The sequence below is a fragment of the Lepisosteus platostomus genome, chromosome 15 (assembly GCF_059453375.1).
Source record: "Lepisosteus platostomus isolate fLepPlt1 chromosome 15, fLepPlt1.hap1, whole genome shotgun sequence".
NCBI lineage: Eukaryota > Metazoa > Chordata > Actinopteri > Semionotiformes > Lepisosteidae > Lepisosteus > Lepisosteus platostomus.
The window spans coordinates 23,354,360-23,377,386 of NC_142625.1; the positions used below are offsets into that span (position 1 = coordinate 23,354,360).

Sequence of the window (23,027 nt, forward strand, 5' to 3'; positions counted from 1 at the left end):
CATTTCGAGCTGAAGTGCATTTAAGCTACCTAGATGATAGTCGTATGAATGTGAAAAGGCAGTTCCAGGGGAGTTCACACTTTTTCTTCTTCCCCCGATGTAGGCCTGTCAGCCTCGGCCTCTCTGGTCTCGCTGGCATGGATGATTGCCTCCTACCAGAAGGTCCTCCGCGATTCCCGTGAGGACAAGATGGCCATGTCCTATAAGGCCGTCATCATTCAGATGCTGTGGCACCTCTTCACCATCGGGGCCCGAACCATCGCTTTCGCTCTCTTTGCCTCTGTGTTCCAGCTCTACTTTGGCATCTTCATCGTCACCCACTGGTGCATCATGACCTTCTGGATTATCCAGGGTGAGACAGACTTCTGCATGTCCAAATGGGAGGAGATCATCTACAACATGGTGGTGGGCATCATCTACATCTTCTGCTGGTTCAATGTGAAGGAAGGGCGGAGCCGCTACCGTATGTTAATCTACTACTTCATCACCCTCTCTGAAAACGCTGCCTTGACGGTGCTCTGGTATCTCTACCGGGGTCCGCAGACCACAGACTTCTGCGCCTTAATCATAGTTTGTGTGGTGGTCTGCAGCTTCGCTCTTGGAATGTTCTTCATGTTCATCTACTACTGCCTCCTGCACCCGAATGGACCGATATTTGGGTCGCAGTGGGGCTGCGTGGAAGAGGAAGGGCCAGAACCTTGTGCAGCACCCCCTGATGTTGTCACAAGCCCCCCCAGGCCCCTGCAGAGGACTATGGGTGTGGACAGGGAACTGGTACCAGGAGACAGAGAAAGCTGTCTGCCCGTTTTCCAAGTGAGGCCTTGTGTGCCTCCTACTCCAGTTCCTCGCACCCCCCGGACAGAAGGGCCAGTCATTAGGATAGACTTGCCCAGAAAGCGGTACCCAGCCTGGGATGCCCATTTCATTGACAGGAGGCTCCGCAAGACTATCCTCGCGCTGGAATCCACTTCTCCTGTTACGCCCCGATTGCAGTACAGAAGTATCAGTGCGCCCAAGGAAGTGATGGAGTACGAGACCACAGTGTAACCAGTCTTCACTGAGGTCTAAGACCTGATGAGAGGCACCCCATCCTTTACAAGGAAGGATAACCCGGAAGTTAATACGCAGACGAGGGTCAGGGGCTGTTGACCTCACAGGCTTAACGCCAGCGTACCGTATCAAAGGCACATTGGGCACATTTGCAGACAACAATAAGGCCAGAGAGTGTGCAAAAGCAATCTGAAGAAACTGCTGCAGAAGAGGGTGCCAGTCAGATTTGTATACTGTATGTTTTTCTTTACTGGCTGTAGCAGAAAAAGAATTCTTTTGCAGTTCAGCAGCGTTTGACATGAAGCCCGCGCGTCTTTGTTGAGTTGACTTGGTAGCACTGCATTATTAATATGCAAAGGGTTGTAGGTTGGTTTGCTTCGGTATGGTAATGGTTTGCAGACTTGTCTTTTTTTTTCTCAGTGGCCATGTCTTGTAACTTATTTTTTATAACCAAGTTTATATGTCTGCCTTACTTTCGGGTTATTGTAGAGTTTGTGACTGATACAATCCAATTGTTTGTTAACTAAAAGTTTACAGTTTGGGCCAAACCATTGTAATGTCAGTTAATGAAAAAAGCATATTATAAATGGTATATCCTTATTCAAAAACAAAAAGCTGTGATCAAAGTGTAGATGGCTAAAATACAGTAGCAAAATGGCTGAGGATAACAGCCTTAAAAACAATGACTAGCTTGTGAAAATCTTTTTTATTTGTGATTATTTAAAGTGAATTGATAGATTGTCTGGAACTGCTTTTATGACATTTTCTGCTATAATAAATGTCGACCCTACATATAATCTTCCCTTAGCTCCCGTTATCAACACTAATGAAAAGACAATAAGAGCATGGGAAGACGTTTGTCTCACAGCAGTAGGTGCTAGAAATGAGTGGAAAGTCTGCAATGTTTTTGTATCACTTAATCTTTCAAATTTGAAATGCATAAAAATGGGATGTTGCTCTATTTAAAAGTAGAATCTTTTACACACAGTCTTGTCAATCAATCCTGTCTGTAGCATCAGCTGAAGCAAACCGAGACCAAACAAAGAAGGGGAAGACATCGTATTTTGCTTTCTTTTTTGACTCGCAAGATTTCGGTTCCTCTGTCTTTACCGTATGAGAAACCAGCTTAGAATTATTTGCCCCGACTTCTCAACATATTGCGAAAGGGTCATACTGTATTTGTCGCTGGTGAGGCAATGGGGAATGCCACTATGCGGCAGGTCCACAATGGTGAATCCAACTCCCATGCAGGAAGAGGCCAGTAGCTTTATGGAACAAGACAGGGGAGAGGGGGAAGGGGAGTCCTCAGTATCAATGAGTTAACATTGGTGCTAACTGTGAGTCTGGTTAAAGCACCACTTAAGCCAACAGTACAGTCAAGCCTTACTCTGTCAATTGCTGGTCATGGCCAGACTGTTGCTATTCACTGCAAAAAAATATATGTACAGTAAATCTAAATAATTACAATGAAACAAAGACATAAATAATAATCATGGTGTTGATGATGAAAGTTCTAATATTATTAATAATGATGGAATAATACTGATAACTGGTACATTTTTTAAAGAACTGATCATGTATGAGACAGCATCCCACAGTGTGAGTTGAGTGTTGGTTCACTACAGGCCTGGTTGGATCTGGATTGATAACTGTTCTGTTGAACACTGTGTGCTGCTGAATGAAAGACATCTCATTATAGGATTCACAATTGTTTCATTTAGCCTGAGCAGTATTAACCAACCTGAAGGAGAAAAACCCTGTTTTGATTATTTAAAAAAGAAAACCCGTTTCCATAAATATATATTGGTTACACTGGTGCTGAACATGTGAAAGTCTCTACTAACATACAGGACAACTAATAAATGGACTATAATTGTTGGTCCACTATGGATTGGTTCTAAGATGGTTTAGTGTAATTATAATCAGACTCCCTTGAAAAGCATGAACCCATTACTCGAAGAGCATAATTTCCAACCATGATTAAGGGTTGGTGAGCATACTTTTCTACAATTTTCCCAGAATGTTTTGCAAATGTGCCTCACAACCTGACAGCACAGAAATTCCAGGTCAGATGGCAAAGTGGTCAATCTTTCTGGGTGCTAATACAACCTGGTGCTGATGCAGAGAAAGATGCCCAACTGCGTCAAAGCCTGCAGAGCTGCAGTGTGCCCTGTAGGCTCACAGACCAAACTGGGAACCATTATATTCTCTTGGGTTTCATCCAAACCAGATGTATACTAATTAATCAAGCTACATTTTAAAAGAAATGACTTTCACACACATTTGTGTCTGAATTTGTGTAAGATGTCTGATCTTATTTCATAACTTGACAGTAAGACTGGAACAACTAAAAATTAACCAAAAAGAGGGAAATAATCATTTTAGATCTTTTCTTTTTTTGAGGGGTGAGAGAGGGAGCTGCATCGTGTAGTGTCTTTCCATGCCAAATATATTTTTTAAGTCTGTATATTAATGACAGGCCAAAATGAGACTTCTGTAAAAAAATACCTATTGCAAACCATTTTTTTACATCATCATGAAATTATATTTAAGTCTCTAGAGATGTATTTACAGTACATGGCAAGGAATGGCTAAAGTGGTTTATAATATCTAGTCTGTTTCTGTTGGCAACCAAGGTGTCAGTCTGAAATTACGGCATTATGTAAATTGCAGCCGAACAGTGGTTAATGACTAGAGTCACAACAAATATCACTTTTGATTTATCACATTTAAATGAAAACTTTTTTCTTTCCTTTAAGTGTGACCTTATTCTTAATGTTCCTTAAGGAATCACTAAGTTTACTAAAATGTGGTCTGGCAGAGATGTGCTATGATTATCATCATAACATGGCCATTACATCTCTGGCCTTTCCAGTTCATTCTATAGCAGAATGCTCCTGCAACTAGCATTGCCATTATTTAATTCATAAATTAGCAGGATAGCTATAACTTTTAAGGTGCTGGTTTTCTAAAAAACTATTTTCTCAAGCTGGATGTGTTGAAGAGGGCTGAAAAGGGTGTAAGTTGAATGTTCCTGATCCAAGCTGACTTTGTGGAAAAAACACTATTCAGTCCTTCAGATCCCATTATGTCAATTCATAGTTCTGAACCAGTAAAGGCATTGTAATGGTAACCATAAAAACATGTTGAATATTTCTTTTCACCTTGCTATGACTTCTCACCAGGCAAAATGAATAACTCTTAGAATAATGGGATTGCATTCAGCTGAAGTTTTTGTCCAATAATGCTCTACATGATTGGCTATTAATAACATTCTGAATTTAGCCAGTATGTACTTACAGGCAAGTTTTGGTTTCCCACACACTACACAGCTCTCCACTGTTGAATGCTGTCAGGTGATTGCATTTGTTAAATGACATGTATGATGCCATTTGTTTCTGGTAGAAATGTCTTACAATTTCTAGAGCCATTTATTTGTTTGTTTGTTTGTTTGTTTGTTTGTTTGTTTGTTTGTTTGTTTGTTTGTTTGCCTGTTGTTGTCTTGGCGTTTCATTCTTTGACATGTCTTTGTTCACAGATTTGTTTGAAACTGCTCTGCCTGAATGTGTTTTGAAATGCTTTCTACTGAACATGCAGGGGTAAAATACTTTGTTAAATACAAGCGAATGGACAAAGCACATTTCTGCCTCTAATTTTCAGCAGTTGAATTCGTACTTTTTGCTTTCCTTTCTTTCAGGCTTTGCAAAAAAAAATGTAATCTTGTCCTGGTCTCACAAATTGGAAGTTTGCCACACAAAATAGTGAACATTTCGCAAGAGTTCCTCAAGGATAAAGGATATAAGTTCAGGAAAAACGATTTTCCCAAGATAGCGTGGCTGTTGATCGCATGCAGAATGGGTCCCACTGTCTGAGTGAAACATTTATGAGGAATTGTGTCTTGTTGCGTCACACACAAGGCCAGACCTCTAAAGAAAACAATAGTGAGCTAAGATTCAAACTAAAAAACAAAGATATTGCATTTTACTTCAGAAAAGCTACCCAAAGCTATGAAAGAGTTCTGTAGATGTTTGTATTTGTCCTGATTAAATATCCTGTACTTTCAATGCATTTAAATAGCAAATTTGTATAAACGATTGTCAGTGCCTGAGAGGTATTCTCTCTTGAAACATGCTTTAAACAAGCAATCGAAAATATTCTAATGTTACAGGTTCTGGTTGCCTAGGTAATACAGGCATAGCTCCCCTCTCAAAGGCAAGCTTTGGGTAAGGACTGTGTTTTGTTCAGAAACTTGTGTATTATAATTTACCAACTCGGTGTTCCGATTATCGAGTGATATGAGAAGGGAGTGGATGTGTTACAATCACAGCTACGTAATGAAACTGACCCATCTCTCACTGCTATTGCCACGTACAAGTTGTGCCAATTTCTTAATACTGTGGGAGGTGGGACAACCTGAGCTACTGTCATCTACGAACAACAGCTGGTGGAAAAGCTGGGTGTGTTTCAAATGTTGGTCCAGAATACATAAGGACAATTTGTGAAGATGCATGCATGCAAATTAAAGTGTATATCCTTTCCTGTTTTTTTTTTCTTTTGCAACTGTAAAGCCTAGCAGTCTGTTTGTTTTCTACTGCTGAACTATAAGGTGCTTATGCGTAACCATGGGTGAGCTAACGGGTTTTGTGTGGAAAGGTTAACACCTCTCTTTCCAAATGTCAGTCGAAGGAACGAGACGTTCGTTCCACAGAGAATAGAACACTGGCCGGTCTCTTGCTTACTCGCGTAGCATTGTGATTTTAACCAAACATCCTGCTTGCGCATGGGGAAGCTCAGGCTTCACTTGTCAGAAAAATCACACCCACTTCGAGAACAAGACGCAAAAACTATTGTGTGGAAATGCATGATGAAATCAGTTTAAAGAACCTCAACAGGTTTATTCGGAAACGTGAAGGTCAAAAGATGGAGATGAAGCACAAAGGTGTTTAATTTTTTCAAATCAAAAATGTTGTCAGTTCATCTTTAATGCCCATAATCTGTGTTATTACGTCTGTGATCACTTCTAAGGTATTTGTTCTTACCATGAAAAAGACTATATAAAATAATAATAATATAATTATCCTTCATATTACACATATGCAATAAATATCTTGATGATTGATAGTTCTAATACTCAACTTACAGAGTTCAAGCAATTCTTCACCCATAGCCTAACTGAATCCTTTAGGCATGAGAAACAAACACTACCAGACATATAGGTTTTAAAGGTTAAATTACATTAAAAATGTCCCCTTTTTGATACAGTGTTAATAAAGAACATAATGTATGCCTCCAATACCAGTGCTTTATTTAGAATTACTTTTTCACTACAAAACTCATCCAGTGTCCTTAAATTGTATTTTTAACTTCAGCCTAATTGATTTTTTTTCTGCATAATCTTTCAATAAAAATGAATCGTAATCAATTGACATTACATGGATAGACACAGCTGTGAATCCAAGTTTTAGTGTGTTCAGGTTTCAGTATTATTCAGAATAGCTTTAATTCAGTTTGTGGCAAAGAAACAAGTGTTCAGTAAAACGACCAGTGCATTTATGTAGGAAATAACATTTTTGAGTGCAGCGCTAAATGAGCTAAAAAGGAAGCTGAAACATTTTAAATATAGCCGTTAGCAAACAGGTTTTCTCATTGTCCAGTGCTTTGAAGAAAGGGCTCTGATAAGAACACTTGTCTTCTATTTTCGGGTCTATTTTCAATTACGTTCTGTGGAGCAGGGTCGGATTAATGCCCTTGTAGGCCCTGTAGGCACTTCTCTTTCTTAGGCCATTTGGTAGAGGTATGTTTATAAGTGTATCAATTTCTATTGGTAAATGGGTGGTCAAAATGACATTGAATATTTTTTGGATAGCTTATCCTTGCTATATACATATTTATTCCAGAAAAAAACTTTTTGTTAAAGGTTTTATCATACAAGTAAAAAACAAGGTCATTTCTTTCATGGGCTCTTTAGTTTTCACAGGGCCTAGGCACAGTAGGCACAGTAAGCAGAGCATAATACAGCCTTGTTGTTGGGGTGGAGTGAAGGTGGTAGGTAGGATTCTATATTTCACAGTGGGCATGTTTAAAACAAGCAGGGAGCTGCGTCAGCATGCGTAGGCTGCTAAGGAACATGTAAAGGTTTATTCCATGCTGAAAAGAAGAGAAGAGACACAATATTTCAACTGTGGACTTAGATATGGAAGATCTGATGAAGACTTCACACCCGAAGCTTTGTGTCTCTTCTCCTTTCTTTTTGGCATGGAATAAACCTTGACGTGTTTAAAACAAGGTAACGAGCGGTTCAGAAAACCTATCTGCACGAAAAGTGAGCTGAGGGGAGCAGTGGGAAAGCCTCTAGTGGTGGCACAGATGTAATCCTCTCCTGTGACCTTGTCCTCATTGCTTGAGCTTCCACCACTCCCCTCTCAAGGTTATGAGAAAAGCCATTAAAGAGCGCCCTCTTCTGGACACAGAAACACAGTCTCGGATCATTTTTAAAGAGGATGAACTCCAGTCTTCAGTGTCCTGCAAGTTCAAAAAACAACTATCCAATAAAGTTAATAAGAGGCATCTTAACCTCTTAATCAGTTCAGTTACATAATTTAGATCAAACTGAGAGCTCAAATAGAGCAAATATCAGTAGAAACTGGGTTATTGGGGAAGGACCTAGGACACCTAAGTATTATATAAATAATCAATAATGTCACTCTCGTTCTTGTGGCACATAAATTGTGTTATAAAATTTTTATACCTTTGTGTTTTCAGAAGGAAAAAGGCAATAATTTATGAAGTAGAATATAATTATAATATAAAAGATATGCCTTTTTTTCTACATACAGTTAGAGTCATATCATTGCAAATTATTTTCCTCTCTCAGAACACAAGAACTTCAGAAGCTCCTAGTTATTAATGGCTTTTATTACCTGTCACTGTACAAGTACGTTTTTACAGCCAATCTGTAGCAATAGATTCAACTGTTATAAGACTTCCAACCCCAAAACTCCGAGAAATTTCACAGGATACCATGCCTGTAATTTACACTAAAGCTGGTGAGACGGACATTTCTAAAGCAAGCGTCAAAGTAAATCTCCCTCTGTGAAATTTTGGAAAGCCATTACCTGACATTGCCAAGGTTCACACTCTCTTTCCCCCGCAAATAATATCAAACAAAATAATTTGTCATTCTGCCATTATAACAGGTTTACTTTTTTGTGTTTTTCTTGCTGAAGCCCACTGGCAAAACATACAACCTATTCTTTAAATGATTATCTGTAAAGCTTTCAAAAATAACAAACTGTAAGGTCAGGTTTTTAAAATGGGATGCCTGCAGTGCTGACAGGAGCTGAAAAATAAGAAATTTGCAAATTAAAGTCACATACTTTACAAGCGTACTGTAGTCAAGACTCACTGTGAACTTGCCTCAACTTTTGCGAAATGTACAGTTGTGCTTATGATCAATCAGCAGGCATTCTTAATAAGTCAAAAGATTTAGTTGTGACAACCTGCTTAGGCCTTTGACTTTAACATTTGGTCAAGGCAACTTAAAATGCAATTCTTTGTTCTCAAATTCTCAAATTCCAGTGATAAAAACATTTCAAAATGTGTTTATTCTGTATCTCCATTCTCACTTTTAAATAACATCCAACATAGTATGCTTTCATGATGCCTTGAAAATATTTTTTTGTATCTTGCAGCATGAAAAGCAACAGAGAAATGTTTCATTGCCGTAAAAAAATGTTTAGCAAACCCATGGTTATTACAGATGTGTGGTCTCTCATTTGATGCTCTGACTTCTCTATTGTATCTGGCAAAATGAAAAGGTGTATGTTGGCACATTGTCATTTTCATATATTCTTCCTAACACTGTTTGTAAAAATATGGTTGATTGTAAATGTGCCATGTGGATATATTGATTTATTTATATGAATTTGAATTTGTTTTTTATGTAATTTTTTATCTACCTCAGCTGTTATTTTTTGTATAGCTTTTTAACCTTGTCTTTCTATTTATTTCCTAGTAAACAAAAAAAGAAAAAAGCAGATTAGTGCTGTTGTATAGCCAGCAATTCAAACATTTCTGTGTTATTTTCTACATTGTGTCGTGCTAGAATTCTTTAAAATGAAACAAATACATTGTTTTAAAATCCATCATCATTACTGATCTCTTTCTCTGGATTAAACAAAGAAAATTGGCGAAGGATTATCGATCTATAAACTCACCTCTAGAACCAGATGATAGATATCCAATAAGAAGGAATGTAGTTTAAAAAACTACAACACCATCAATATCTTAGGGATTGCAGACACAGTATTGACACCCCCTTTCTAACCACACTGCATCCACCAGAAATCTTTTGCTAGAGTTTACAAGGCTGAACTAGCACATAATATTCAAAACAATATAATTGACAAACAACTATAGTTGTATAAACTAGGTTATTATTCTAAATGAATATCTGAATAACATTGCAAATGAAGGATTTTCAACTGCACCTGTAAACTAAAACAGATTAAAAAAAACCTGTAGTTTCGACTACATAGTGGACATACTGTAAAAAGTTTACATACATTTTCATATTTCTTGTTGCTCTTTCTGACCAAGGCAGTAGTTAAATGACAACGTCAACCTGCCAGGCAAAGGTTATAGTCCCAGCAGCTGAATGCAACTTTCCAATAATAATAAATAATTAGCAATAAGAATTTGTATAAAGGTTTTCATCCCAAAGGATCACAAAGAGTATTCCAAAAAAATAGGGAAGCACACTTCACCCCTCACTGGAATGTAGCACCTACCTGAGTGACTCATGGCAGCAGTTCTATACCCACAGCCTCACTCTACAGCAGGTCTGGTGGAGAAGTGAGAAATAGCTTTACCCAATTAAGTAAACAGCAAAATTTAGGGAGGTCAAATTATTCAAACCCAGAGGGCAATTTAGCCAGAACACCAGGGTTAATGCCCCTTCTCTTACAAAGTAGCTCCATGTGGTCAGAATCTCATCTAAGAGACAGTACCTCATACAGTGTTGCATGTAACAATAGTGAGGCACTGGATTTGGAACTTTTGCTCCAAAGGTAAGAATACCACCTACCAGGTCACGAACACCACTGACAGCAGTAACCTCGTATTTCTCTGAGGTCTCCTCATCCCAGTGCTGATCTGGCCAGGCCCAGCTTTGCACACTGTATCTTCTGTTACCTGACAAGATCAGACTCCAAGGTGGCTCACGCTGCTGTCACTAGACGGATGTAAGAAACCTGCAGTAAACCAATAGCCTCCATCAAATGAAAAAATTGCATGTTGCATTCAGCACAAGACTCAATGAGTTAATGAGTGAGGGACTGCACCTATTTTGTCATCTGTGGGTAGGCTGAGGTTCTGCTTTAATCAAAGCCTTTAAAGGAAATCAAAACCTGTTTTATTTCAAATAACTTCCATCTGATTACTGAAGTCCCTGATGGCATCCCTTACACAGGGATTAAACACCACAGGTTCGGATCAGTGATTTGCAAGCAGGAGAATCAAATACGCTCAAAGTTTAAGAAGGCAAAAATACGCAAACGGGAACCTTGTGACGTCCCATTAACTTGGACAGACAATTATTTTCTGCTTGTCTTTACAATGTTTTTTCCAATAAACAGTCTCATTACAGTAAATATTCCACGTGCCTGATTGCTTCCTAACAAAATCTTAGCATTGTAGAGGTGTTGTTTTTGAGTCTTTTAAAGTTTTACACTTGGCCCAAGAATGACGGCTAGAAAGCATTTCGCCCACCATCTAGTGGTCACAGGAGGTACTGTGTTATTAAATACAAACAGCAAAAGATGGTTTAAACATTCATCTTTGCAACCGGACTTTTGAAGGAGTTTACATTTCATAGGATATGCGGTAAAGTGATATCAGTTATAAAATCTTGAACTGAATTCTAATTTTTAAAAACAACATTTTTTACTCATATCACCCTTCACATACAGTAAGGTGTCAAATGAAGAAGTATCAGGATAACAACAAAACTCTGGTCTTTTCCCTTGCACTACATGTCACTCTTGGACTTGTTGGCTTTGTCCTGTTTGGCTACACAGGTTTTCAAACTCAGAAAAAAAAAACATAGCCGACAACCACCAGACAAAGTTAAGAAACAGAAAACGTTTCTTAACTTTTGGGATTTTACAACACACTGTGTGAGAAAAAGGTTCTTTTTTACCTGTACTAAAAACTTGACAAAAAAAAGCTTTTGCCACAGACTATGCTCTTTTTTCACGTTCTTCATGCACAATTATTTAGATAGTTCCGCCCAAATAATTTGTTTCCATTAAGACGACGCTATTTTGCCCCCAAAAAGACGAATTACTGCCACTGGATGAGATGTGCACAGACTGCAATAGTTTTCACCCTGGTTTTCACCTCATTAGAATCTCAGGCTTTTGTGAAAAACGGTTTGCTTTGTGTGCGGCAGATTTGCAGCCTAGAGAATGGAAGCTGAACCCAAGTTTATATCAGGACTTCTGGTGGAGTTTCCTCTCGCACAGGAAAGCTGAGCTTCCTCTATGGCAAGCAGACCTCCCAATGGGTACACACCACAGCAAATCCCGAACGAGAGAGGCAGCTGCACCACTTTAATAAAAGTGGGGAGAAGGAATGGAATATGAGCACAAAAAAGCAAAAAAGGTAAGTCTGCCTCTCTTCTGTAGAGGTGTAGACTTTTGTTACAGTAGAACATCTGGCATACCTTAGCGCTTTAGCGAGACTTGGGAGCTGTAAATAAGCTCATCTTCAGTTTCCTGTGAAGTGATTATGGTGAGATTTAAGCATTGTTGTTGTTTTTGTAGCTTAGATCAGAGCTAAACAGGGCAGTTTTGGGAAGTTTTCGTTCATTTTTCCAGTATTGGGCCGTAGGTTGACTTTTTTCCTCATCAAGTACTGTAGATCCATTTAGGGCAACTTGGGCTTGTGGAACAGTGAATTCAGTTGTTTGTATCAGTCAGTCCATTCTGAGATTTCCTTCAAAAATGTCTCTTGTCTGTGTATTGTCATGTTATATCAACAAGAAATTCCACAACGGTCTTGTGTACTTCTATATTGAGGGCAGGGGTGGATGTCACAAAGCAGATTTTTCAATAAAATTTTATTTTTTAATCAGTTGATCAAAAGCAGTCTTCTAAAGGAACAAAATACACATTGCAAAAAAATATTGTTTAATGTTTTGGTTTTATGTTTTTTATTTTATTTTTATTTTTTCCCATCCTGTATTTTTGTATTTTTTCTACCAAGCTTTCTGTTAATCAAAAACCGTTTCACAGTTTCAAAACACAATTCTGATAATAGCTTAATATAAAAGTTTGGTGTTCAAACAAAAATAAATCAATGAAAATAATAGGCAAACATTGGTCTACAGAGAGGAAAATATATTATTACTTTTCAGTTAAAAAAATTAAATTTTGGAAACCAAGTCTTATGAATCTAGAATCTTTTTCGTTTGTCCCCAAGCTGAGAAGGTAACAGACATTTAAAGTCCAAAATTTATATTTTGTAATAACTAAGTGATCTGATTCATTAATGTATTTTCTAAAGTCAGAATCTTAAATGTTGCCCAGAGCACTGTACATGGGTCATTTTGATGTGATTAATATAATTTGAAAGTGCAATTACTCTTCCTTCACTAATTGAAGTTAGTTTCACTCCTGCATCCTCTGTGAATAATATGCAAAAAGTATATCTTTAAAAAATGAATTCATTATAAAGAAAAATTCCCAAAAACTCATTATATTTATCATGTGGCAATAATCTGCCTGATGCAAGTTTGTGAACCTGATCAGTACAGATTTATTCCATTTAGTGGGCAACATTATGTCCATGCTATAACACCATTTATTTCTATTGTGTCTAAATACACAAAACAAATTCATCTTAAAACCAGCTGTTTCATTTTTAATAACTGATGAGATTTTTTAGCCAGGGTGCTGCATTTATCATCTTTGTTATTCCCCTGCTCTATTTGACTGGTATTATTGCACTGAAAGAGCATAACTAAGTATTATTAACGTACTCAGATGGCAGTAGATTCAGGGAAGATCATTGACGCCCCTACTCGACTCTTTAAGATGAACAGCTCCAAGAATATTGTCTTTATTTGTAGCCCACTGCTGGTTGGTGAACAAATACAGGTGAAGTGTTAAATAGAAATAAAGTTAGAGAATTGTTCAATATCTGAGATTACATCCTTCCAGCACCAGACTGGCATACTGTGTAGTTATCCAAGTGCTCGAAGCATGTCCATTTCCAAACAAACCCAATAATTCCTGATTCTTGAATCAATCAGTCCGCATTGAGATAGTGCATATTAGGAGCAAGAAATGAAACAAAGAGAGACAAAGAGTACATACTCTCTTCCTGTAATCCGATATGCAGATCAATATTCCTCCTGTTCCTGGCTGGGGGTGGGAGTAACTGTATCTTGCTTCCCAGGGATTTGTCTCTCCAATCAAACGACTGGTTTTCCCAAAGACTCCACGAAAGCAGGCGGACAGGAGCAGCCTGTACAGAAGGCCCCTGCATTCTGTCCCTCTCTATCCTCCTGATTTCCTCATCCATCCTGAGCGGCTCCTTCATGACTATGTAGAGAAGGAAGTTAAGGTACATTTCTTTGGCTGAACCTTGGACTGTGCAGTGAGAGACTGGTTTCCCTGAATCCTCTCCTTTTAAGGTCTTATCTTTATTGCCAGGAAAGATGGATAGCCTTTAGCCTAAGCCCTCAACACAGGGGATTCTAGATTGTAGACTGCCTGCAAAATGTTCAATGCTTGTTTACACACTTGGAGTTCATAGTTCAAGCCTTTTTTCGCTAATGTTTTCAATACTGTATTTGATCTTTCTTTCAGGTATAACTTCTAAGAAAAATCTTTGGAAATCTTGTGTTTTGATCATTTAAATGCCTCTTTTCTCTTTAGTTTCTAGGTCACTTGACCTGGGTGTCATGTTCTTTGAACCCCTCTAGCAGAGATGAGCTTCTGCAGCTTCTTGACACAGCCAGGGTATGTGTGGAGAGATCAGGAAATCAACCATTGGCCTTATGTAATGTCAGATGGCTTTTAAACTCTCTGGATATTTCCAGGAAGTGAAATGGGAGAGCAGTGACAGGATGGCACAGTGCATTGCAGTGCTGGGGCCATGGGATCAGTTCCTGGGGTGCTGTCTGCACGGAGTTAGAATGTTCTCCCCTAGTTCACCTGTGGTTTCCTCCCATAATCCAAAACTATACTGGTAGGTTAATTGGCTTCTGGTGTGAAAAGCATCCCATTTAGGATGTATCCTGTGGCCCTGAGTTGGATGAAGCAGTTTAAATAATGGATGAATGGATATGGGAGATTGCCATGGCGGTTAGTGTCACTCTGTACAACCTCCCATTTCTGAGCTTGATTCTGGCCTCAGGCATCCCTCTGTGTGAGGTTCTGCTCCTGTTCATGTTCTGTTCCTGTTGCATGTTTCCTGCCACTGTCCTCACCAGGACAGGCAGCATTTTAGTGGATGGGATGTATTTCCATAATGCATCGGTATTAAGCAACTCCAGCAATTTCAGACAGATATATGGCAAGAATGACATATAAGATAAGAGATTGGTTTTACATCTATTGCTAGATTTGCTAGGATTTCTGGCATTAGTACAAATATGTTATTCCTACATTACAACCTTATTTCACGCTCCATGCGCTGTCACTACATGTCTGATTAATAGGGCAAAGATAGTCTATCTTTAATATTCACTTCAGATCACTAAACCAATCCCAAATACTAAAAAAAAAAAGTATTTAGTCATCCCATTTATTAGGGATTTGTGCTTAAAATCATCAGGAGTAACATCATGCAATGAACTTGTTAGCTATTTTTATGTATCCCGTGTAAATCTTTCTCAAGTTATTCCATGGAAGAAGCAGGACAAAGTGTTGTGGCATATGCGAAAATGATGGCATCAGCACAATAAACCATAAATAGATCTACTGTATTAAAAGAGGATATAGACCATGTGGGAGCAAAGCAAATGCTTGATGCAAGCAATACAGAGATATCTCAAGAAATTCCATCCATCTATTGTGTTTGAATCAACCATGAGGGCTTTTCTCCAAGCCCTGGCCAGCCCCAAAGGTCCACATTACTGTGAGCTCAATTTGAATTGGGGATTCTGCAAGCGGATGGGGATTAGTTGGGCAGGACTCTCTTGGTTCCTGATGAAACAGCAATCACTGTTAATTCTCAGTCTCATTCAAGCTTGCAGGTACCTTGGCGAGGGATTAAACTTGTCCTTCTGTTGGTTGCTGTGCAGATTAGAATGTATTAAAAAATGAAAGGTCCAATTGGTGGGGAGATTGGAAGAGCCTGCCTATGTCCCTGTTAGCAGAGACATAAAGAACAGACCTGTCAATTTCAGATCGGGTGGGTATAAATAGATAAAAAATTGACCATCTTAAATGTATTTAGCCACAGAGTAGGAACAAAAGGTAAATTGATCACAAAAGTGACAGTTCCAAAACCACTGCCTGGGATTCTGACTGCGGTGATGGGATTGCAGAAGCTGAAGGAGCTGCCCCTGAAGACGACCCCTGAGCAAGACAGCATCCTCAGTCTGTCGGCCCGCTGCCTGCTGCTCACCTGGAGAGACAACGAGGAGCTCATCCTGCGCATCCCCACGCACGAGATCGCAGCCGCCTCTTACCTGCGTGATGACTCGCTGCACCTCCTAGTGCTGAAAACAGGTTCTGCAGACGCAATTTACATGTGACACCTATTTTCCAGGCTAGGTGTTTGCAAACAAATATGGTACTAGAATTGAAAAAGGAATGTATCCCATTTTTACTTGTTAATATATGATAAAAACCTTTAGGAAGTTAAAATTTAAAAAGGCAGTAAAACACAATGCATTCATGCATTACATATTAAGTTTTAAAAGAACAAATACACAAATTAGTAGATACTTTCCTTCTTCAGTCTTTCATGAGAAATACCTGTGAATGTTATTCCATTATACTTGACTTTACATTATCTGAAGCAAGCAGGTTTAATATAGCTTATGTTATTGCATCCTGATCTTTACATAACATGAAACTGCAGCTTCCACAGCTCATTGCCTACAATCTACAGGGCTTGGTGTGGACCCTGTGCCAGCAGGGGGCAGTCTGGAGAGGAGGCACCCTAGTGGCAGCCTGGAGAGGAAACAGGGCATCGAGGGCAGGAGGCAGACTGTCAGCAACATGGACCGGCGTCCTGCGGGGGGCACTATGGAACGCAGACACACGATCTGCAGCGTGGACTGGAAGATGTCTGGCAGGCATGAGCAGAAACTGGCCGGGAGCAGCTCGGAGGTGAAAGCCCCAGGGGGGAGCCTGGAGCGGAAGCAGGCTGGGGGCAGCTGGGAGAGAAGGCAAACCCGGAAGGCAGGAGGCAGCTGGGACAGAAGACCAATAAGCGGGAGCTGGGAAAGACGGAACACAGCCAGTGTGGGGGGCAGCTGGGAAAGGAGACACGCAGGCAAGCCTGGGGGAAGCTGGGAAAGGAAGCATACTTGTGGAGGTAGCTGGGAACGCAGGCAGGCTTACAGTGGGAGCTGGGAGCGGGGCAAGTCCTATGGCAGCTGGGAGAGAAGGAATGCTGGCATTAACCCTCTGGACCCTCTGAAGCCAACTCCATGCCCAGATGCGTACTGTAACTTGGTGATCTTGGCAGTGGAAAACAGGGTGAGTTTTCAGTTAAATGAGATAATAATAATGATACTAGTACTAATACTCGTAATAATTCCCCACACTTATATAGCGCTCTCCTGGACACTCCTGTCAAAGCATTTTACAGGTAATGGGGAATCCCACTACCACCACCAATGTGTAGCCCCCACGTGGAAGATGCGGCAGCAGCCAAAGTGTGTCAGTTCGCTCACCACACACCAGCTATCACTAGGAGAGAGAACTGAGTGATAAAGCCCATTCACAGTTGGAGATTATTAGGAGGATATGATTGGTAAAGGATAGAGGGGAAAGGCTAGAGTTTTACATCTCATCTGAGGGATGGCGCCTTTTTACAGTATAGTGTCCCCGTCACTATTCTGAGGCATTAGGACCCACACAGACTGCAGGATGAGCACCCTCTTCTGGCTCCACTAATATCTCTTCCAGCAGCAACCTTAGCTTTCTCAGGAGGTCTCCCATCCAGGTACTGGTCAGACTCACACCTACTGAGCTTCAGTGGGTTGTCAGTTGTGAATTGCAGGCTGACATGTATCACTTATGTGATATGTAGAACAAAGCTGTGGATAATTTATGACATGGATCTCTGTTTAAGGTAGAGTACAGTGTTTTCCTTATCATTGTAGTTGATGATCAATGTCTTTTATTTTCTGGGTGAACCTCTCAGGATGCTGCGGAGGAATACTGTGCACTTATTTGCCAGGTTTTCCAGATAATCTATGGTGATCAGACAATTGAGTGTGTGGATCGGGCAGGATACCACTATACCTCCACTCCAGACAGTTACTGGCTGCAGAGAAGTAAGTTTCCACTTTGGTGTGAGTCTGGCAACACTGACATGTGTTGTATTTGCACTGTATAGTGAATGAAAGATGGATATTACAAGGATGCATATTCACACCTAAGGAAGGCTCAGCAGCTGAACTGTTGTTTCTTCTTTGTATTTCTTACTGTGGAATTTACCTTTACTTGTTTCTGTGCAGCCTGAACTGATGCAGCTCCCCACTCAAAACTATTACAAGGCTGCCATTTGGTACTCAGATAATGTATCCTGGATGACATGCAAGTGGCCTATTTCTGAATTTGTAGTGTATAAAAGGGCTTTGCAGTTTTTTTATTCACTCCTGGTTGATTTACTCCACTGGATTGCATGCTCTAAAGCAGCGCTTTCCAAATCATTTTCAGCCTGAAGCACACTTTGTGCATCCCAGGTTTTGACACACCAATGATAGACAACTATTGAGCACTTAAATTGCAAGAAATAACATTTATTTTAAACTTAAACATTGACTACAATTTTAATAAGAATTATTTGACTTCCCAGCTAGCACAGTAGCACAGTTGTTAGCACTGGTGCCTCACAGTGCCAGGGCTCTAGATTCAATTCCTGGGAATTGCATCTGCATGGAGTTTGTATACAGTATTCTCCCTGTGTTTGCTTACAGTAGGTTTCCTCCATTTGCTCCTGTGTTCCCCTACACATATAATCTATTCTGATTCCACAGCACACCTGAGACCTATCCAAGGTTCACAGTGAGTCTATGGCCACAGGTTTAGAAAGCACAGCCTCACACAATGAGTATTAATTTGTTTTGGTTCCACCATAATGGAATCTGTGTTGGTGAAAGAGCCAGTATCCATGTATGAAAAAGTTTCAGAAAGAAGCAGAAATAGTATTGCCCCTCTTTATAATATACAGATTCTTTCTATTGTTTTCCCAGGTGACAGCTGCCTCACAGATATGACTTACGGTTATGAGGCGGATTTCAGCTGCTGCAGCTCCTTGTGAGTTTCATGTTAAATCAAATGGAAATGTTGGCTACAGACACAGCACTGGGTTGCAAATGTCACATTTATTTTATTTTGCTGTGTGTCTTTCCTCCTTTGATACAGCTCACTCGGGGAAATAATTGAATTGTGTTTTGGAAGATGTGTGATGCCTGAAAAACAGTTTAATCACAGTGTCCTGTGGTGCCAAGCATGGGCGTATAAATTTCAGTTTGTCTGAAAGTTATAGATCCCTCCTGGCTTGTACAGCATTATTCTGCACTCCTTTTCCAAGTGTGGCGATCTCAGTGAAGAACCGGAATAACACTTAAATGCTCCCACTAGAATTTAAACCTCATTTCAGATTTGTTCTTTGTTTTACTTAAAAACTTTCTTTCATCATAAAGCAGGCCATAGCAGCAGTAATGGTTCTAAGAAAAAAAAACTATTTTGACCTACTGCCATTCAGTGGTTGGAAATCAGATTTATAAAATCATCTTATACTGTTTTTTTCTGTATTGAAATCTGAGGTCACAGGTGTAATTCACAGGTGTAAGACACCTTGGGCATGAAGCATATTGTTATACTTACTGTAAATGGAGACGTTAAGGAAAGGGAGAAAAATCAGGAAATGACCGAATGGATTAGCCAATAAGTAAAATAAGTTATCAAAACCTCTACAAATATAGACATGTGAATTCTTTGTTCTCTGGCACAGCTTTGGTGAAATATTTATTAACAGTGACAGACACACACAATACACTACACACAACCTAAAAATACAAACACAAGATACCGTATTCACAAGTTAAAAGACATGTTGTTTCAGAGACCGACATCGAGACCACCCAGAAAACCCCAGGCTGCTACCAAGTACTGGACTCTTAAATAATGTCTACAGAGGCCAAACAAGATAAACTGCCTTTTTAACTAAATAGAATACAGCCTACAATTAAATCTCTCTCTCTAACTCTGATGCCACAAAATAAATGGTAGCCTCTCTCCCTGTTCTAAAATGCCTCACTAACCAGGAACGGCAGTTTTAAACCAGATCAAGGGAGGGATTCTTCACTCAGGAACTTCAAGTTCCCTAAAAGCTACAGAATTGTAAGCTCTCTTACAAGATTCAAATACTTGGCTACAATTGGGTTTTTTCCAGATCATGAAGGAGGGACTCTCGCCTGGCACCAGCTTCAAGTTCTGTCTCTTGTTGTCTCCTCTGTCTCATGTGGTCTGACCTTCCTTTTCTGTTTTCTCTCCCCTTCCTCTGTCTTGGCCTGACCTTATACAGTCTCTTTCTGGACTGTTGATTGACACTTAATCATTTACCCAGAATTGAATTAACTAAGGTAAACCCGAAGATTCTTTTGATCAGCGTTTCTCACACCCAGCACAAGAAGTAAACATCCCTCGGTTTGAAGCGCTAGGAAGTGGAAATATTGACACTAGTTAGGTATAACCCATTGAGTCTAGATTCTTAGAGAGACCTGCGGTTGTTATCTACCTCAGCCTGTAACAATATTGTGTTCAAATCTGCAAGAAGCAGGATTTTTACATCTGTCTCCCTCTTTCCTACAGTAATGGCTCTCAGGAGACCTTTGACCCCTACTACAGTGAGAACTACAGTGAGGGCTCTTCTTTCCGGGAGTCGCACCACAGCCTGGCTTCCCTGCACAGTGAGAGTGAGCAAAGCAGCGTAGAGGTGCAGCTGCTTCAGGAGTACATGATAACTGTAAGAAAGAAACGCGTGCCGGCTGGGAGGGAAAGGTCCCCTTCATTGCTCCTGGGCCTGAGCACCAGGATTAGTTTCCTGCGACTGTACCTGCACAATGCGTCCAGGTGTTCAATTTACCATCGGGGTGAACGCCGCCCATCTCATGCATTTGCTATGGGCTGGGCGCTTGTTTGAACCAATAAAACGTTTGATGCATAAACCATCAAAGAGAATGTGCATTTCAACTTAGGGGCATGTGGGTTAAATACCCAGAGAGTTGCTTTATAAAATAATCCCAGAGCGTTTAAGGGATTAGAGAAATAAATCTGACATTGTATGCCCTCACTTTTCTATTGCAACACTGGCTGCTCTAGTAATTAAGAAGGAGCTCTGCATGGCCAATTAATAACACGTTCTCGTTATTATACTTCTTAAGCTGAGGAGTAAGCTTAGCCCTCCGGAGATCCAGCAGTTTGCCCTCCTGCTGCGCGAGTACAGAATGGGAGCCCACATCGAGGAGTTCTGCTCAGACCTACTCCAACTGTACGGAGACAAAAGGAAGTTCCTTCTTTTAGGTAAGAGGATTACATGGTTAATTCTACTGCCAATTTCGCCGGGCATGGCTTATGGCTCTGACATTATCAGCCGGGGGAAAAAACCCAAACGGCCTGATTTACATTACTCAGCCCATAGCAAGAAAACAATTTCCATGTTCTTACAGGAAAATCAAAACTTTTCAATGTAAACATCTGTGGGGGGGGGAAACTTTCATTCTGCTCTATCCATAGAATGCTGATCTTAAAAAGATTCTAAGATCAGGACAATGGCTGTATCATCACCTTTTGTGTGTGCTTTGTCCTTCAAACCCTGATTTAGGAATGAGGCCATTCATCCCAGACAAAGATGTGGGCGTGTTCGAGAGCTTCCTCGAAAGCATTGGGATACGAGAAGGCGGGATTCTGACGGACAGCTTCGGGCGCATCAAGCGAAGCATGAGCAACACGTCCGCATCCGCCGTGCGCAGCTACGACAGCTGGTCTCTGCGGTCGGGCTCCGAGGACTTCAACAGAATGATCACGGACATCACGCATGACATCGAGGCCTTGGGCTTTGAGGAGGACGGGGACATTGAAGAAGAGGACAATTACTTGTGAACTCAGGCTTGTAAAAGCATTAAAGATGCAAATACGTCTTTATGCATTTGTTACACATTTCAGGTTAGGAAAGGAGATACCATACATATATCAATCAAATAATCGATCATCCTATTAATTTGAACCCATGGTGTGCCTTTTAACTTACAGTATGTTGTCACTATAAAAAAAAACATAATTTACTTACACATACAAGAATGAAATTATACACTTTTTCAGCAAATTTGTATAACAATATAGTAAAACAATGCATTTATATTTTTAGAATAGGTTTAAACTGCCGCATGGAGTTTACATTTCCTTAGTGAATTGATACTACAGTATTGCTGAGGTTTAAAATTTGGACAGGTCACACTTTGCAATTTAATTTCCTTAAGCCTGTAACTGCTTATTGGCCTGGATTGGGATTTTTATTTTGTGTTTTTCATTTAATCATTCTGAAAATCTCACAATCAATTGAACGAATTATATGCATCTACTATATGCATCTACGGTGCAAGTTGTATTCTCTGTGGACAAAGAAAAAGAAGCATAACGCACTTTTCTCTTTATCAAAAATCAATTTAAAAAAACACTTAAAAAAACATCCAGCAAAAATGAGTTCCGTCCCAAATAGTTTTAAACATCACGAGTTGCCTGTCCCATTAATGTGAACCCATGGTGTGCCCTTTTACTGACAGTATGTTGTTACTCAGATCACTTCTGAAAATATCAACAATACTTGAGTTTTTGCTGCAAGCTGTGCACAATGTCCAGTAATTTCGGGCTTATGTAGGTGGCAGTCTGTATGCCACTCACAGTAGCTAGAAAGACTGTGTGCCTGCACTAAGGTGGAAAAGTTATTTTTTTTATTTTTTATCTTTTATAGGTCTAATTATATTTTGTTATTGCTTTTTTCAAAGAATATGTTTTAATATATATCAGCAATTGTATAGATCTGAATGGGTTTATCTGTCAATAATTAAAATGGAGCAGCAACACAAAATTAGGAAACAAGATAAAATTGCTGAAATGTTGAAAATGGCAGCATGGTCATGTGAATCTGTAATGTAATCTGAAAGAGTTATAGAAAGTGTAATATATACGGACATATGCATTAATCTCCTCCAACTCATAAAACACTCCACCTCAATAACTATCCTGTTTTACTAATTTAATAAATGCAATAAATGGTATAAAAATTATCAGAATATTTGTATTAAACCACTTTTCCAGTAGATGGCTACCTAGCCATAATTTGCTGCGATTGATTGATACTCAATAATAATTATTGCCATATAAGTTATTGTTGATGTAGCCAGAATGCTGACTTCATAGAAGCTCCATATGATGCTATAATATTCTAAATTCCTTATACTGCCATAATTTTTGGACAAAAATAGATATAACCCTGTTCATGACCCTAACACATAATAATGTTGTCTATTGTGTATTATACATACTGTAGGCTCTGTGAAGCTGTTTTGAGGGTTACTTAAGACTGCATTCAAATAAAGAATGAATGCACTGTATTATTTTAGGAGCAATATTTTTTAAACTAAATTAAACTGCACTTAAACAACAATTAATTACCATACATAGTTACATCTGAAGGACGCAAATATTTATGTCCTTTACCAT

The 23,027-nt window shown here is 39.6% G+C and overlaps 2 protein-coding genes across 3 annotated transcripts in view; both read left to right on the top strand.

Moving 5' to 3' along the window:
• xkr7b (XK, Kell blood group complex subunit-related family, member 7b) overlaps window positions 1-9,194 on the top strand; it is an 85,051-nt gene extending 75,857 nt beyond the window's left edge. Inside the window, exon 3 of the mRNA XM_088607677.1 lies at window positions 104-9,194. Coding sequence (XP_088463803.1) covers window positions 104-1,047 — 944 coding nt within the window. The 3' untranslated portion in view covers window positions 1,048-9,194. The remainder of the gene's footprint in view (window positions 1-103) is intronic.
• Window positions 9,195-11,573: 2,379 nt separating this feature from the next.
• On the top strand, window positions 11,574-22,588 carry ccm2l (CCM2 like scaffold protein). 2 transcript variants are annotated; one of them, XM_088608471.1, is made up of 10 exons: window positions 11,575-11,712; window positions 13,510-13,677; window positions 13,992-14,075; window positions 15,608-15,791; window positions 16,177-16,769; window positions 17,440-17,572; window positions 18,494-18,557; window positions 20,118-20,271; window positions 20,690-20,828; window positions 21,130-22,588. In XM_088608471.1, exons 1-10 carry the CDS (start codon window positions 11,683-11,685, stop codon window positions 21,405-21,407), a joined length of 1,827 nt encoding a protein of 608 aa, XP_088464597.1. In that variant the 5' UTR covers window positions 11,575-11,682; the 3' UTR covers window positions 21,408-22,588. The 2 variants fall into 2 exon arrangements, with proteins under 2 accessions (XP_088464598.1, XP_088464597.1); XM_088608472.1 differs by lacking the exon at window positions 13,992-14,075 and having other exon boundaries at window positions 11,574-11,712.
• Window positions 22,589-23,027: the final 439 nt, after the last annotated feature.